The sequence below is a fragment of the Thermobia domestica genome, chromosome 1 (genome assembly GCF_964235325.1).
Source record: "Thermobia domestica chromosome 1, izTheDome1.hap1.1, whole genome shotgun sequence".
NCBI lineage: Eukaryota > Metazoa > Arthropoda > Insecta > Zygentoma > Lepismatidae > Thermobia > Thermobia domestica.
Window position 1 is genome coordinate 87,140,469 of NC_137454.1, and position 16,392 is coordinate 87,156,860.

Consider the following 16,392-nt stretch of genomic DNA (forward strand, 5'->3'; position numbering starts at 1 on the left):
CCAAGTGGATTTGTATACAACCAAAGGTAGTTTGTCAAGTTTAACGAAAAGTTCAAAATAAGCCTCGTGAAAACAGCTCTTATTTGTAGAAGAATACATAATGATCGCTTTTGGCTGTTGGAACGATCTGTGTAAGCAGCTTGATAAAAATTTAGCGTAGCGTAACCAACATAACAACAAAAGCTTTTTCCTTATATGTAACAAAAAAAAGTAATAAGAAAGAAAAAAAGGAAAAGCTAGCAAAGGTGAATGTAGGGGCGCCGAAATCTCTAGGTTCGCTTATGGTAGAAACACAACATAGAAGTATTTATTTGTATATGTACCACAGCCTTCTCTGACTGTGATTTGTACTATTTATTAGGATCAATAATCTAAATTCTGTTTTAAGATATTTAAGCGGAGAAAGCAGATTGCTTTCATATAAAATTCCCTCCACTTTGGACATTTTACACCACTCATTTTGAGATCCAGAGAGATATTTAAGTAGTTGGTATCTTTGATGAACAAATTGTTTTCCAGTGTTGCCGCATCACAGTAGAAAATATCACAATTATCATACATATTACATTTAAGTTGTAAGCAATCCGTAATTTTTTTTCGAAGATCGTTATGAGTGGTTTTCCATTATTTGTTTTAAGTATTTTAAGTATATTATATATATATATATATATAATATCAACGAAGTAAACTGACTTTGAAAAGTAATGTAAGCTCCTCCATTAAAAACGACAGACATAGCCTTAAACCATCTTATACTAGTTATTGAGTCGCTTCATGTAGGCAATATTTAATTATTCCAGATACGAACTGTGAAAATTTATTAGGAACAACTTGTTAAAAATTAATTTTGTAGCAAGGGCGCCGATCCTGGGGTGGCCGAGGGGGCCCGGGCTCCCAAAGCTCATGTGGCCCCCTATTGTATTTATGAGTGTACAATATTTGGCATAATTTGGGTGCAATTTGTCTTAAAATCTTCATATATATACCTTTTGCATTTGAATCGCCCCCCCCCCAAATTTACAGAGAAATCGGCGTTCTTGCCTTGTAGTACTAGAGCTAATTTCTATTGACTTCCGCTTTAAGTTCTCATTTAATGAAATATAATTTAAATCATAAGGACCACAATTACTACTAGTATATATTAATTTATATTACGCATAAAGTGTAAAGAACACATACACTATTTCACTTGCACAAAACGTATAAATTTTCAGTTTGAATTTTATATCGTAAATTCTCGTGTAACCAAGATTCATAAAATAAATATAGATTTATCCTTAAATTCCTATTACTAGAATCAAAATAATAATAATAAAAAATGAAACTAATTATTCAGTTTTACATCCCATTGTCTAAAAGAGAAGATGGTGATGAGAGTGAGTGAAGGATGGAATGAAGAAAGTGGAAGGAAACAAGAGATCCTCGAGAAAACTTACGCATACAGTGTTCGTTCAACACAAAGCTCACTTGATGCGAGCTGAGATTCAAAAGGGGCCCCACGCACCAGAGGTGAATGCTCTACTACTGTGCACCAGCGGAACCCTACTTAGATTGGAAATAAGAAAGATAGATAATGGATTAATAACATGCATTTGTGATTAGCTTTGAACAATTTAAACTCACAGAGGTAGCTAGCTCACTTACTTCGAAGTAAAAGGCAAAATGAAGTTAGTTTATGGCGTTTATGCTAAAAAAAAAAAAAAAAAAAAAGTGAATGAGTTATCTCTATTTATTGAAAGGTGGGATGGTAAGGGAGGCAAGGCAGAATGATAAGTAGAGTTTCACGGTTTTCATTATTTTATCTTTACAATATTGATTAATAGGTATAAATATCCCAAACTCATGGGGCAATTGCCCCCCTGAAGCCCTAAATTACGCCATTAAAGTAAAAGAGTATTGAATTTATAATTTTTCATTGTACAGCATACAAATGCAGAAAATGAAATTAGTATAGAACGTTATACTGATTTTATATGATATAGTGTATATGTATCCACTGGCGCAAATCCGGGGGATGAAGGGAACATGTCCCCTTGGAACTTGGGGGAACTGTCTCCCCAATAATCCGATAAGAAATGTGTGAGTTGTGTCTGATTACCACAAAGGAAAGTGAGATGAAATTGATGTCTCCCCAGAATAAGTCTCAAATCTTTCTGCCTCCTAATATTGAAGACAATTCTGCTTCCCTGATCGTCCACAGCATTGGTTTTCAACTTCATAAATATTTTGAAAATCGCTTAAAAAAAAAAAAAAAAGATTATGTGCACAGCCACCCTCCCCCCCCCCCTGCCAATGTTGAAGACGGACTTACGGACATTCTGTATTCAATTCAATAAAAAATCTCTCTTGATTTTGACAACCTCCATTTCTTAACACCAATTTTGGAAGGTGAATATTTTTGTGGACTGCTGGTAACATTGAAACATGGTGCGTGGTTGCAGAATGTGTAATGGAAACTCTTAATGTGAAGTTTAATGGAAGAAAAGGGGTGGTCAGCATCCTTAGTATATGGTTAGTAGTAAAATATTTTTTTTCAAAGAAGGTAGCATGTTTTTCCTCTAGTACTGTAATGTTTAATCAATAACAATTTGGTTTTCCTTAAAGCTTGAAAATAACTTTCAGTGGAGCAAAATTCGCATTTCTCATAAGCGGTATAGACATGAAAAAATTTAAATTCTAATTAATTGTAGGCTTTGTAAATACTGTCTTGTACATAAATAATTATATTGTAGAAACTTGTAAATTACATAACTGAAAATCTGAAATATTCGATGCGTCATACTTACGCTTTGATGTGAGTAATCAATAATGCCTGTTACAGTATTACATTCAGTGCCACAATATTGATAAAACTATAAAAGAAAAGACATGGTTTTATTAATACAGCATTATTTTGTGTAGAGTTAAAGGGACAACAGCGGTTATTCAGTGTAGCTTATATTTCAGGAAACGTTAATATGCAGTCTTCGGTGCTGCTGGTCAAGTTTAAGCACAGCCATTTTACTAAATTTACAGGGAAAAAATACTCTGCATGAAAAGTCATGTGTATAAGGAACAATTTTCCGCAGGTGCCAGAATTGAATGATAATAGAGCTGTATTTTATGTTTGCAAGTGTTTCGAGTTAGCACTATAAATAAATTTCAAGTGCTTGCAGGGTTAAGTAAGTGCATATAAAAGAGAACCTACTCACCGTCACTGATGGGCCTGCTCTCTTCGGACGCGCAACTCCGTGGGCCCACGATCTTCGCCTTCCCATGACTTTGTTAGATGACATCTATGATTTTTAGTGTTCACGTAGCACATGATTACATGTGGTGGCCCCGTTGACCTTCATATGTGTTAAGGAGGTGGTGTCATGTCGCCCTGCGCAAATCTTGGAGGACAATAAGAATGAAAATTTATAATTTTCAACAATTATTTCTAGTGGTGTGCCTAAACTAGATCTGCACGGAGTCATTTACTGACCTTTTAGGGTGAAGGAAGATTATGTAGAAGTTAGATCTAGTTTTTAGGTGCTATTTATAATTGCCCAAAGCAACACTATGCTTTTGGAAGGAAAATGTGCAGATTTATAATATCTTGTCAAAAAAAAAAAAAAAAAGATTTTCAAATAGTTGCGTACAGATTGTTAATATGCGTTCAAACTGATGCTCCATATAAACTATTGTTCTTGTCAAAATCATGCACTAACCTTTGCTAGGTGGGGACTAAAAGCAAGAATTGTATCTATTCTGCTTCATGACAGGGTGAATCTGGTTGGCCCCGACAGGGGTGCTTCCATAGGGAGTGAATCGACAGTAGGTATGCGCAAAACTAATTATTGTAGAGGTCACGCACCAACTTTTCCTACGTGGTCTTTACAAGCAAGAGCTTTATCTACTTAATTTCTTTGTAAAATTACCATTCCTTTCTTTGAATAATATTGAAAACCTTCAGAAATAACTTTTATGACGCTCCAGCTGTGCATCGATTAATATGACAGCTTTGAAAGGAGTATAGTAGATGTAGGGTAGGGATAAGTACGGTTGAGTTAGCTTAGAGAAGTTTGAACCTATTTTGTTAATATCAGGGCTAATACGGAGTTACTTTTTTTTTTTTTTTTTAACTAAAAGTTACTTTTTTTCAAGCTGGTCACTAAAAGTTACTTGTTTTCAAATTTGTCACTAAAAATTACTTTTTTTGGAAGGTGAAGTGGCTTTCTCATTTGATTTGTTTTATGTTTTGCGGTAGCAGTTTTCTAACAATAATATAAAAATAAATGGAGAAAGGCAGACACTTGTTAGTCATTACTTTTCTGAAAGCTTCAGTACTTGCTACCCCATGTGAAAGTCAGCTTTATTCTCACTTCAGCTTTTATTCTTTCTAAAAAACAGTGGATGGTTGGTGGATGCTTAAGCTCTCAAGGTGGGGTTGAGAACCCTTCTGTGTCTATTCTTTCTTCTATCATAATAGTCTTTTAGTTTTCTCTCGTAATAGTTAACGCTCCGCTCAACGTTGTGTGATTCATCATGTTGGTTTTGTTATGTTTCTTGTATGTTCTTGTTAAGAGTAGGTGATGAATATGAATATTTCATAGCTTGAAAACTCTCAATGCTAAGTTAAATATAATGTCTGGGATGAAGAAATTCGGAAAAAGGCCAGAACTGGTTCTAGTTACTCAGAAGCTTCTTACATATGCTAAGTCTGCTTACTGTAACTATAAAGCATACTTAGAAAACCTAAGAAAGGAGGAAGCTCAAAAAGAAGAAGTAAAGATGAAATAAAACAACAAAGAGAGATGTGATGGAGAAATTGACAAAGGAAAAAAGGGACATGATGAGATTTTGGTCTTTTTTCAACTATTTGCAAGAGACCAGACCACTATGAGCCCTGTAATAGTCATCTGTGTAATTTTTCATGTCTCCGTAAGGACTCCAACTGGAGTGGGCATTGTAATGTTCACCCATGTTAAAGTAATATCCTTGTCTGTTGTACTTCGGTAATATTACCTCCTCACTTCTCCATGGGCGTTCTATTGCATTTGTCATCCCTCTCCCCTTTCATCTAGCGGACCGCCATCGTCGGGGAAGGGGTGGTGCAGAGAGGGTGGCTTCATTTTTTCTATACATGCTTCACCTTCATTCCATGTCTCGCATGCCCTCTCACTTGCGAAGACCGCTACAGAACTCGCGGGTGGTTCGGGGAAGTCTTGGGAAGTAGTTTGTCCGTCGACGTCTTCCTCCACTGGGTTGAACATGCCCCCATACCGACTTGCTGTTGTGTGCGTCCGGTGTGCAAGTCTTTAAAAATATAAAAAATATCAAAACAGAAAACTAAATAATAATAATAATAATAAAAGCTCAAAACGATAAAATAATCCGTATCTTTTTTTTTTTTTTTGTGGGTTGGTGGGGGTTAAAGTTTCTCGTTCGATAGTTTTTTTTTCTTTTTCTTAACTTTCAATTCTTGTTTTTGTCGTCGAAATTGGTTCTCTGTATATCTATTCCCTTTTACCGCGTGGGCTTCACGCTGATCCTACGGTGAGGGCGTGCTTATGGGATAACTAGGGGAGTCCTCGCAAGCGCCCCGATGTGAAGTTGCGGCATTCACACTTTTCTATTTGTAAATATATATTTCATACCTTTTTGTGGGTACTAAAAAATCTGTAAAATCGTTTCCGGGCTAGCGCTGTTGTAACAAAGTCAAAACGAGCGAAAACGAGACAAATTCTTAGTGTGGAAAAGAAGTATCGCGACGTCTGTGGTTCAATATCTTGTAATTGAAGGTAAAGATGCTGATACTGCCAATGCTGAAGCTAACCGTCTGAGTGCTATTAAGGGTTTGTCTCCTTTCGTTATTAATAGAATAGTTACTTATAACGCCGGACAGGTTAAAGATATCAATAAATTACGGAATGACACATTATCAGTGGTAACGGTCGACGGGGAACAAACAGCGAAGCTACTCAAATGAACCTCCATTGGACCCCAGTAAAGGTATCGGTAGAACCCCATCGTCTACTCAACGTCTCTCGAGATCTGATATCATGTTGGGACCTCCTAAATATCAACGGAGAGATGATTAAATCAGAGCTGGCTGACCAACATGTTGTAGAGGTAAGTCAGGTGAACTCGTTGCTGCTCGGTCACTGATTCTTACTTTCAGTTTACCTACGCTTCCGAACTATATGAAGGCTGGTTATTAGCGATTTAAGGTCCGTCCCTATATCCCCGGCCCCCTGGTCTGTTACAGTTGTCACCATTCGGGCACACCAGCATGTCGTTTAATGCGAGTGCTGCTCCTTGTACGAATTGTGGCCAAGATGGTTATGGTGCGGAACCCTGTACGCGATTAAGCCCGTTACGCAACATCAAGGACGAGAATTCTGCTTGGTCTGAATTGTGTGTAGCCTTTCAACTTGAGAAATGTATCAGAGAGGTAACGGTTGTTGAGATCTCTGCTACCGATGCTAAGCGGCGTTCATCCCTTCTTCGCGTTGTGTCCTTTACTTCTGTTGCAGATACCTCTTGTACATCTGTGGCAACTTAGACGTCGGACGTTCCCACCCACATCTCGTTCCCTTCATAAGTGTAGAAATTCATACTCCAGTCGCATCGACTAGCGAATCCTCCCCCTCTCCCCTTAATCTCATGTTAGTCTTCGACGAACGCCAGCTCACCTTATATGGCTGTCCAAAATCTCCACCTATTCGTAAGCCACCTTCAGTTTCTTTGAAATCTGACATGGTGGAAGACATCCTAATGGATACTGTGTGGACGGAAGTAGCCCACGTGGAAAGGTTCACCTCAAACGTTGATTTCTGATCTATTGTTTTTTACTAGTTATATATATTTTCTGTATTGTTACTATTATTAGCATTTATTGTTATGCATTTTCTCTGTTACTATTGTTATTGATAGCTTTACAATTGTTGTCATTGTTAATAATTTGTTATTCTCATATATTTATTATTTTATCTGTTCATTTAGATTTTTTATTTCTCTTTTGAAGCAGTATTTTTGTTATATTTTGATTTTTTGTTTTTTAATATTTATTTACCGCGGTTGTGTTGATCCTGACGGGGACAAATAGCCTCGATGCTGGCGTCCCCATTAAATCTCAATTAATCTATTGCGTTTGTGTGGGCTACCTATTGATTTGTTCCTGCTTTGTAATGTTGTTTATCTGTTGCATGTATTACATGTTACACTTTTTTCTTTAACAATCCGGTTTGCGTTCAAAACTTCCAAACGTGAGTTTAAAATCGCGTTAATTTAGGTTCTTCATAATAATAATAATAATAATAATAATAATAATAATATACCATAGTGCGAGAAAAGGACATTGATCAGGTTTCTTTTCATATCTGGAAGTTCAAGTCTTCTCTAGCTACTACTGCTCTGCTTAAAACTCAGTTTGGAGTGAATCAGGAAGACTTTTTCGGTTGTTATTACATGTTTGTCAAGGTGAGTGTATAGTCGGCGTGTTGGGGTCCTAAGATTTACCTTATACAGTACATTCACTGCACGAATCTAAAGAACATCTAAGTTTTCCAGGGGGGGGGCGCGGTGGCTCAGTGGTAGAGCGTTCACCTCTGGTGCTTGGGGTCCCGGGTTCGATCCCAGCCCCCCAAGTGAACTTTGTGGCGGACAAACACCGTGTGCGTGGGTTTTCTCGGGGTTCTTCCGTTTCCTCCCACTTTCTTCATTCCACCATTTCACTTATTTCTCATTATCACCGTCTCCTTTAGCCTAACCGGCATAACCGTGGGACGTAAAACTCAAAGATTTCATTTCATTTTTTTAAGTTTCCCAGGATATGCAAAACTTTCAGATGATCCAGCTGAACGGAGAAACTTCTCTTACATTTCATCTTTTCCCAAAACATATACCAGCCACCAGCGATTGTTGTAGATTGCAGTTATATATCCACTTATGTTGTCGAATTTGGTGAGCTCTCGGGGAGTAGAAAATACTTTGGCAATACGAAAATACCTTGACAAAAAGTTTGAGAATATTTGAAACTGCAGGAATGAACACGTGATTTTTTTTTTTTTTTTGTCTAAGGAACTGCTTGTTCTTTGTTGAGGTGATATTGTAGAAATGTTGCTGACTCGATGAACTCATTTTGGCTGACAAATGAACGATGTGGTTCAGGAAATTTTGCCGCTGCCCAGCCAAAACTGCTGGGATGAAGAATCCCATTCACTGTATCATCGTATGGATTCTGCAGACGTACTTGAACTGCCAACTGCTTGAATGTGCCACCAACCCCGGTGGGCCCTTTTCATGAAGTGTTGCAGAAAAATGTCTTTCAGTTTCTTTGCCAAAATTAGCTTTATGTAAATATAAGTTTAAAATGTTCTTTCTTTTTTCTTGCAGTGAGTACTGGGTCATTCAACCGAAAATCGCACGATTTACTACAAATTGTTTGCACGACCATTTTTAAAAATTCTGATAATTTGCACATATTATATTTGTAGTGTTCCGTAACACAATAGTATTCTCGAATTCCATCCCGTATGCGCACGGAAACCCTATTTACAGTATGGGGTGTAGGAAATTATGAGAAAATCAGGATGAACGCGAGATACAAAAGTTGATTTATTTATATTGAGCCAGAGCCAATGCACAAATGTACCGTGCATTTGCTGCAATTCACAAATGTCGTGAGATTGCTACAAGGCAAGTGCTAACAGTATCTCGTTAGTTGCGCAGATATATTTACCAGTTTCAAACCTTTACGCATAAGATGATGGAATTGGTCGACACAGGTATGAATCAAGGATCAACGAAGGCAAACAGCGCTAATCGTGCTGCAGGCAATAGAACTGAATCGTGACATGTATTACATCTCGATAGAGAAGCTTAGTGTTTGCATAGAGCTTTTAATATAAACAAGATGAAAGTAGAGTTGAAAACACGAAATAAAAATGCAAACTCTTGATGTGAACATGATTAAAATAAACTAGAATACAGAAATAAAAATGCACTGCATATTTCATCGTCTTCTGGAATAATTTCACACTTAAAAATGAGTGGTCAGTGGATATGAGCATGGGACCATGAAATTCAACATTTCTTTGTCTCTGGAAGTAACTATGTTGTTTTTATATTGAGTGTAACTTTACAGTTACTTTATGGAATGCAACATTATTCTTTTCAGACAGACGTAATTTTTACTGCTTTAGGAAAGACATTTCTTTATCACATGTGCTGCCGTATACTGACCAAACTAACCATTTCCTTACATAAGTTGTCCGTACTGGTTATGAATCTGGGATCACGGATTTGTAAAATTTACAGAAGAAATATGTATATCAAAAGACGAATGTCTAACTATGAAAAATATTATTAAGTATTCTGCCTGTTCGCAGGTCCTGAGACCAATGAGTTTTCAGGTTCGGGCCTGGAATATATGGGTATTTTATCTCTAATATGTTATAATGGGGAAAACAGTAATGCAAAGTGTCTGCCATTTATCGTGTAATACTGTATAAGGAAGCCAAGATAATGTAGGCAAGGTTCAGCACACCATATTTTGCAAAATTTACAGTTAAACTTCAGTACTCTGCGTGGATAGATACGTTTATAAAGTACAAATTTCTGCAAGCGATAAGATTAAATAGTAAGTAATACATTTGAATTTTACGCTTATAAGTGTAGGGGTACTAGTGTAAAATCAAGAAGTGTAAAATACTTAAGTGCATATGAAAGATGACTATTGGATACTATTTTCTGCCTTTTGAGTATTTCTGCTCAGTGTACAAAAGCTGTATTTTATGTTTACAAGTGAAGCATTACTAGTGCAGGCTTTCCAGCTGGCCTATATTTTAATCTTGTCCTTTATTTCCTGTATTTTTCAGTCATTGAATTATTAAAAATACAAGCCAAGGGCAGTTCCAGTGATTATTTAAATTGCTACATGCTAAATGTGTCTTAGCATTTCTTTTTCTGAGGACTAGTCACTAATTGTCAGTATTATTATTATTTTTTAAATGTACCATTTCTTATCCTCTCATGTCCATTCTTTGTTTCCTATGTGCTTCTTCTTCCCCAGCGAATCTTAACTGAGGAACCTTGCCATGCTCCAGTTTCTTATAACGCAAGTTGTATCAGCGTTTTCTTTCAGCAGTGTTTGCAGCGGTATTGACTGGCCATTGAGGTGTGTTGGTATTTACCAACTTTTCCAGCACCTTCCAATGTTGCTGTACATAATATGTAGGGCTCCTACGCGTCCTGGAAAACCTGAAAATAAAAGTGTGTTGTGAAAACGTCCGAGAAAATTCATGGAAAGCAGAAGGGAAATACATTGATCATTTTTCTTTAATCAGTAAATCAAGTCATTTATTTCAAACAGTTTCTTTTTTCCAAAACAATACAGCAGGTCTATTAAGTTTAAAAAGCAAAAGGTTATATATATATACTCTTATTCTGTATTAATCTAAATCTTGTTTCCAGTTGCCTATTGAGGTCAAGGGTCACCTTTTCTTACAATACGTTTTTATTTATTTATTTATTTGTGCTTCAGAGCATAATATTCTATTGTATAAACCAAACTGTCCTATATTTTTTCAATGTCCTGGTGCGAGGCCTGCTAGTGTGAAACCATTATAAGTCGTATAGGAATTTGTATTACTGCGAATACCGAATACCCACAAACTTTTCATTACCGTCGCTTGCGCGCCTACTATCTTTGAACTCTCCCGCGCTGGCCCATGGTCCCATTAGCTTCGGGAAATATTCGACTTCGAACAGTTAAACTGTGGTGATGTTACCACATTCATAAGGACAGATAGAAGAGCACTGCTACGAACTAGCTCATTTCCTCGTTTTGAATCGAATTAATTAAGCGTACCAAGAAAATATTCCATCTCCACTCTAATATCTCTATAGAACTACTACCATTTCCGGTTTAAATAATCATTGAGAAAATATCACACCATACAAACCAAATTTGTTCACGTGGTGTACACATGATACCGCTGCTTGTTTAAAGATCATTGGATTTAAATCGTAATTTAAATTACTTACAGAAAATGGAAGACTTTAAAACGTTCACCTATTGAGGACGTCTAATAGCCTCGGACGCAAGAAGTGAACAGACGTAATTTCAAGAATAGCGCAGGCTAAACAAGCATTCAATAGGAAAAGAGGACTGGTAACATCAAGTAATGTGTAATTGGACGTTCAAAAAAGATTTATTAAGACTCTGGTATGGAGTTGAGTTGATTTTGAGTTTAATGCTCCTTTCAGCAGCGAGGTTATATGAGATGGGACCTACTGATTAATGTGGAATCCGAACCACATGAGCTCCCACCGGAAATTGGACCCGGGCCTCCCACACCAAAGGCGCGTACATTAACCTCTTAGTAACGAAGGATTTCGACTCTGGTATGGAGCGTATCGCTTTACGGATCAGAGACGTGCCATTGAGAAAAGCTGAACTATCCAAGCTGGAAGCATTTGAAATGTGGTGTTGGCGCAGAATGCTGCGTATATCATGCACCGAAAGGAAATCGGCACTCCAGTTGGACCACTGTGTTGATAGAGGGAAAGGCAGAAGGAAAAACATTAAGAGGAGGACCAAGGATAGAATATCTAGATGCAGTTACAAAGAAGAGACATTATCAAAGAATAAAAGAGCTCTCCCAAGGGAGAGAAAAGTTTTAAAATTTCTATGTTGCCCACCAACCCATGATTGAGGTGAGAAGGGAGTAGTAGTTTAAATCAATCAATCCTGTTATTAAGTGTATTCAGTTACCTGTTGGAGAGGGCCGCGGTTGCTCAGTGGTAGAGCGTGGTGTCTCTGGTTCGATCCCAGATCGCGACAAGTAGGCTTTGTCGTTGTCAAACACCGTATGCGTAGGTTTATTCCCAGTTCTCCTTCCGGTTTCTTATTATTACATTACCGTCTCCCTTAGCCTGGGGAAGTTAAACTAAAGAAAGAAAGAAAGAAAAAGTTCCTAAGAAAACATTCTCCTACTTCTACCATTGAAGAAAAGGCACTAAAAGATATTCTCATTTTTACTGAGTTCCCGCCAGGTAGATATTTTAAGGTGAATTTTCATGTGCTGTAATCTTAAGTCAAGAGTATACAGTTGCATTCGTTGTACTCATATAGTTGTTCATGACATTTTAATTAAAATTTTCATTTCGTATGAGTATACCGATAAAAATTTTCATTTAGTACAAGTTTCAAAATGCAGTAATATTTCAACAGAATGCCACAGAAAAGACGATCCGCTTAAGTAGGTGGATTACATAAATTGTCAGTTTAATTGTTGCTTAAGGAAAATGATTAGTTATTAATATGTTCGCTATTAATAACTACCTTATTTCATAAGTGTAAATAACATTATTTTACAAACCTGTTGGGTTTCGATTGTCAACTGAGTCTGTATTGTTTATTTTCAGGGATTCATAGTTGCGCCATGATTGCACTACTAGAAACCAGATCTCTTCTTGTGTACAGAATATGTATGTATTTTGTAGATCTACGTTTACGCATTTTGTGATTGATTTAAGACATGAGTACACAAGACGTTTGTGTGGCCGAAACCTTATTACGTGTAGCTGCTGTGATATTGTCCTAGTAGACAGCAATGGGGAACAAACACAGTTGCTGTGCTAATTCAAGTCCACAGAATGATCGTAAACAGCCAAGGACTAATTTCTTCGAAGTCGGAGATATTCCAGCGTTTGAAGGTTCTGAGAGTTTTGGAAATATCCAACATATAAGTGAACGTGAACCAGAAGACTGGGATGCAGATCCATCTCTTCATCCAAAAGCAAAGACACTCTTCTTAGAAAGATCGAAAGCATCAGTTCAAAGTAAGTTATTGAGTGCTTTTGTCATTTAATTATATTTTCTTAGGAGTGTGTTTCACTGGATTTTCTTTATTTTCCCGTGTACAATTTTCAGAATACTGGAGAAACAATACCTAAATTTGGAGATAGTAGTAGTTTCTACTAGTAAGACACTATAAAACAGAGATCTTCGGAAAATTATTTTCATGCTTAACGTATAACGGCATATGATGCATGCGTTGTATTGTGTGTGTGTGTATGTGTTTTAGTGAGAGTGAGTGATTATATGTTGAATTTTCGCGGAGTTTTGTTAGCATTTTTAAGACATAAAAGGAAACAAATGTAAGATGAAATTGCATTAAAATACGTAGGAAGTGACGTACGTCACATTTCTTAAAACTATAACTGAATACTACAAAACGTACAAGTTGAGTTAACTATTGAGATTGACTACGTTGAGGCTAATATTTCTGAGTGAGACTATTTACACCATTCCAGTTCTTATCGAAATTGCTCTCATCGAGATTTAACTTTGAATATGTATGTAATAGGACATAGTATTGTATTATAGTAATAATATAAAATGATTCGGAAATATTTCTTTCAATATGTGATTGCGTTTTTCGAATAAATTAACTTCCTTAATGTTACGTTTAGACGTACGGAGGTATTTTGATAATCCAGAAACAGTTGAATCTTGTTCCTTCTCACTTCTAATATTTTCTTTACTTCTTGTAGCCCTATCTATGTTCCTCTTAGTCATACCGATATATGAACCATCGCTTTGACAACTGGCTTGATAGCTGCCAGCATGTGCAAAGTTAACGAAGTAATTTTGGTAGTCAATGAAATGCTTTTCTATGTTAAATGGGCGATTTGCAGCCAACTTGAAACTTTTTTGTTTTTATTCAAACTAAGATAATTTAAAGTTTTTGGATAAGATTACCCTCCACTCTTTTGAAATTTAGTAACAACATAAAGATAATGGCAAATATTAGAAATATGCAAAGTGAGTCAAGTAATATCCACTAAATGTTATTAACTAAAATATTAAACGTTTTCCAAATCTCTCATAGACCAGAAATTTGGGTGCGCAGTTTATGACGTCATAATTTTTGGGCACCCAAATTTAGATACTATACGAGGGGTCTTGAAAACAACTTTTAGTTCATAGAATAGAGTTTGTAGATACTGTCTGGCTCACTTTCTACATTTTTGTATTCTGAGTTATTTACTAAAATTAAAAAATTAAAGAAACGGGCTTATGGAAGGACTTTAAATTAAACAAGATAGATACTCAATTATTTTTGAACTTGAGTGAGACCTTAACTTACAAAATGTGAAAAAGTTATTTGACTGGACCAGGACAAGAATCCAGGATCTCTCGCATACCGTGCCGATGCGTTAACCACTACGCCACCCAGTCAGTCCGCTTCCCAGAACAGCCAAACACACTCTCACTCCTGCAGTCGGTGCTCTCCACTCAGACCATATGGCTTGTACCACAGCCTAAGCTGCTGTGCTTGGACAATCACAGAGTGAGAGTGTTTGGCTGTTCTGGGAAGTGGAATGGGTGGTGATCGGCACGGTATGCCGGAGATCTCGGGTTCGAGTTCCGGTCCAGTCAAATCATTTTTTTTTTTTTTTAACCGTTTTGTAAATTATTGAATTCACGCCTACAGAGGATTGTGGTGTGTAAAAATAAGTTCAAATCGCTTGTTTCTTCCTTTCTTTAATATTTGAGTCAGATCTTGTTGGTCAGTGAAGGTAAGTATGTGTGCATGTTCTTTTCCTATATTTAAATATACTATCACAACATTCACCTGATGTGATTGAGGAAAATTTTCGATTTCCGGCCGTGAGATACGAACTCAAAACATCCAGATTGCGAAATGAATAATAGCAACTACTGTGTTAGTTTTGTTGAAGAATAGCTATAAGAACGAACTTCTGTCGATTTAGTCTAGGATGTCATTTGTACCTGTTAATGTTTCCGTCTAAAATGACTTACGTGTTTAAGGCAAGCATTTCAATTCCATTGAGTGTGTACGAATTAAACTGATATAGATATACATTTCAGAACAAAGTACACTTAAAAGTTGTACTAAATTCATTTCTTTTGTGCTATATATAGAAGAGACGAAATAAAAGTAATTGGTTTCTGAAAAATTATTTTTTCCTGCTATTTCAGATGGCATGATAAGGAAAAGAAGTCAGAATCATGTAAGTATACACGATACCTGTGAAAACATATTATTATTAATGTAACGAATTGGTAGTAGGAAGTACATTGCTAAGAGCAAACAGTCACCAATCATTAATTAAAAGTTTAGTTAGAAATCGATTTTAGGAATCAGTACGTAACTACAACAGAAGTATTCTTGGAAGTCTGAAGATCCGAACTGAAAACTAACAATTTATTTCGTAGAATAGTTCTTGTACTCTTTCCTATTAGTTAGGAAATCTGACTTTGAAACCATAATATTGCCTGAAATATTTACATCGCATTAATTCTTGAGGTGATGGCTTATATAGGGTTATTGTAAGTTCTCCGTGACTAACTTTCAAAAATAAATAAAAATCAGTTGTTCCGTATATGCTTGTACTGAAATGTTCTTTTTTTTTCCTTTCTTTCTTTCCTATAAAGTGATTTGTGTTGTAGTTAAAGTTGAAATTTTAAAATAATGTTTATAACAGTCTAAAGTAAGATATATATATATATATATATATATATATATATATATATATATATAATCATTCTTCTGAGAATTACTGGGGTAATTAAATGTGACAGTTGGTCATTTTAAGATGAGAGTAGAAAAAGGCATCCCTGCATGGATGTATGAAACTAAAAGTAAGAAGTACTGTGTGATAGTTAATCATACTAAAGAAATCTGTAGAAACCAAAGAGGCATTTTCATCTTTCATGATAATGGCGGCAAAGAAAAAGAAGGAAACGAACTGGTTATATGTAAAGATGGTTCATTTTATATAACCAGATTCTCGTTTTTCAGTTTTTGTCATTTTCAGTTTCTCCTGTACTTTGAGACGATTGCTTATAAAGCTTAAAAGTACCGTTTAATTTAAGCTGAGTTTGTGGCGGTTTTCATTTATAATTTAAAAAAAAAATCTTATTGGAAGGGTGGTTTGTGTTCAGTCTTTTCCATGATAGATATGTTGTGTTTGTCATTATAAATTCAAACTATCTTAACAGCTTATAGAAGAGAGACCTCTAAAGAAGAGCAGCTCTTGTTCAACAATTTACCTGGACGACAGTACGGTTTCTCAGCCTAATTTAAAAAACACAATAAAATGTGTAGCATTGGCCATTTATTATCACATCAAGAATAGAACGTCTGACAGACAACTGGATATTTTTGATGAAAAACTGCATCCATTAACGGTAAGAAAGCGTGCTTTGTTTAGTTATTTTTGAAATATACATTACATTTAGAAGTAAGAAAATCGTACAATAAAGGTATATAACTATAATACATCTTGTAATCTTACATGGCGTCATTATCAATTTACCGATGGTTATCAAAATAATAACAACACTTGGAGTTGGAAACACGTTAGATATCTGAATTGGCAGCGGTCTGG

At 36.1% G+C, this 16,392-nt stretch overlaps 1 protein-coding gene across 2 annotated transcripts in view; it reads left to right on the plus strand.

Annotated features, from left to right (window-relative positions):
* Positions 1–2,360: 2,360 nt before the first annotated feature.
* CycY (cyclin Y) overlaps positions 2,361–16,392 on the plus strand; it is a 35,379-nt gene continuing 21,347 nt past the window's right edge. Inside the window, exons 1-4 of one of the 2 annotated variants that reach the window (XM_081760599.1) lie at positions 2,361–2,511; positions 12,397–12,813; positions 14,981–15,012; positions 16,004–16,192. In XM_081760599.1, coding sequence (XP_081616725.1) covers positions 12,585–12,813; positions 14,981–15,012; positions 16,004–16,192 — 450 coding nt within the window. In that variant the 5' untranslated portion in view covers positions 2,361–2,511; positions 12,397–12,584. Of the gene's footprint in view, positions 2,512–10,045; positions 10,145–12,396; positions 12,814–14,980; positions 15,013–16,003; positions 16,193–16,392 lie in introns of those variants that run through there. The other variant, XM_081760603.1, reaches the window with a different exon arrangement.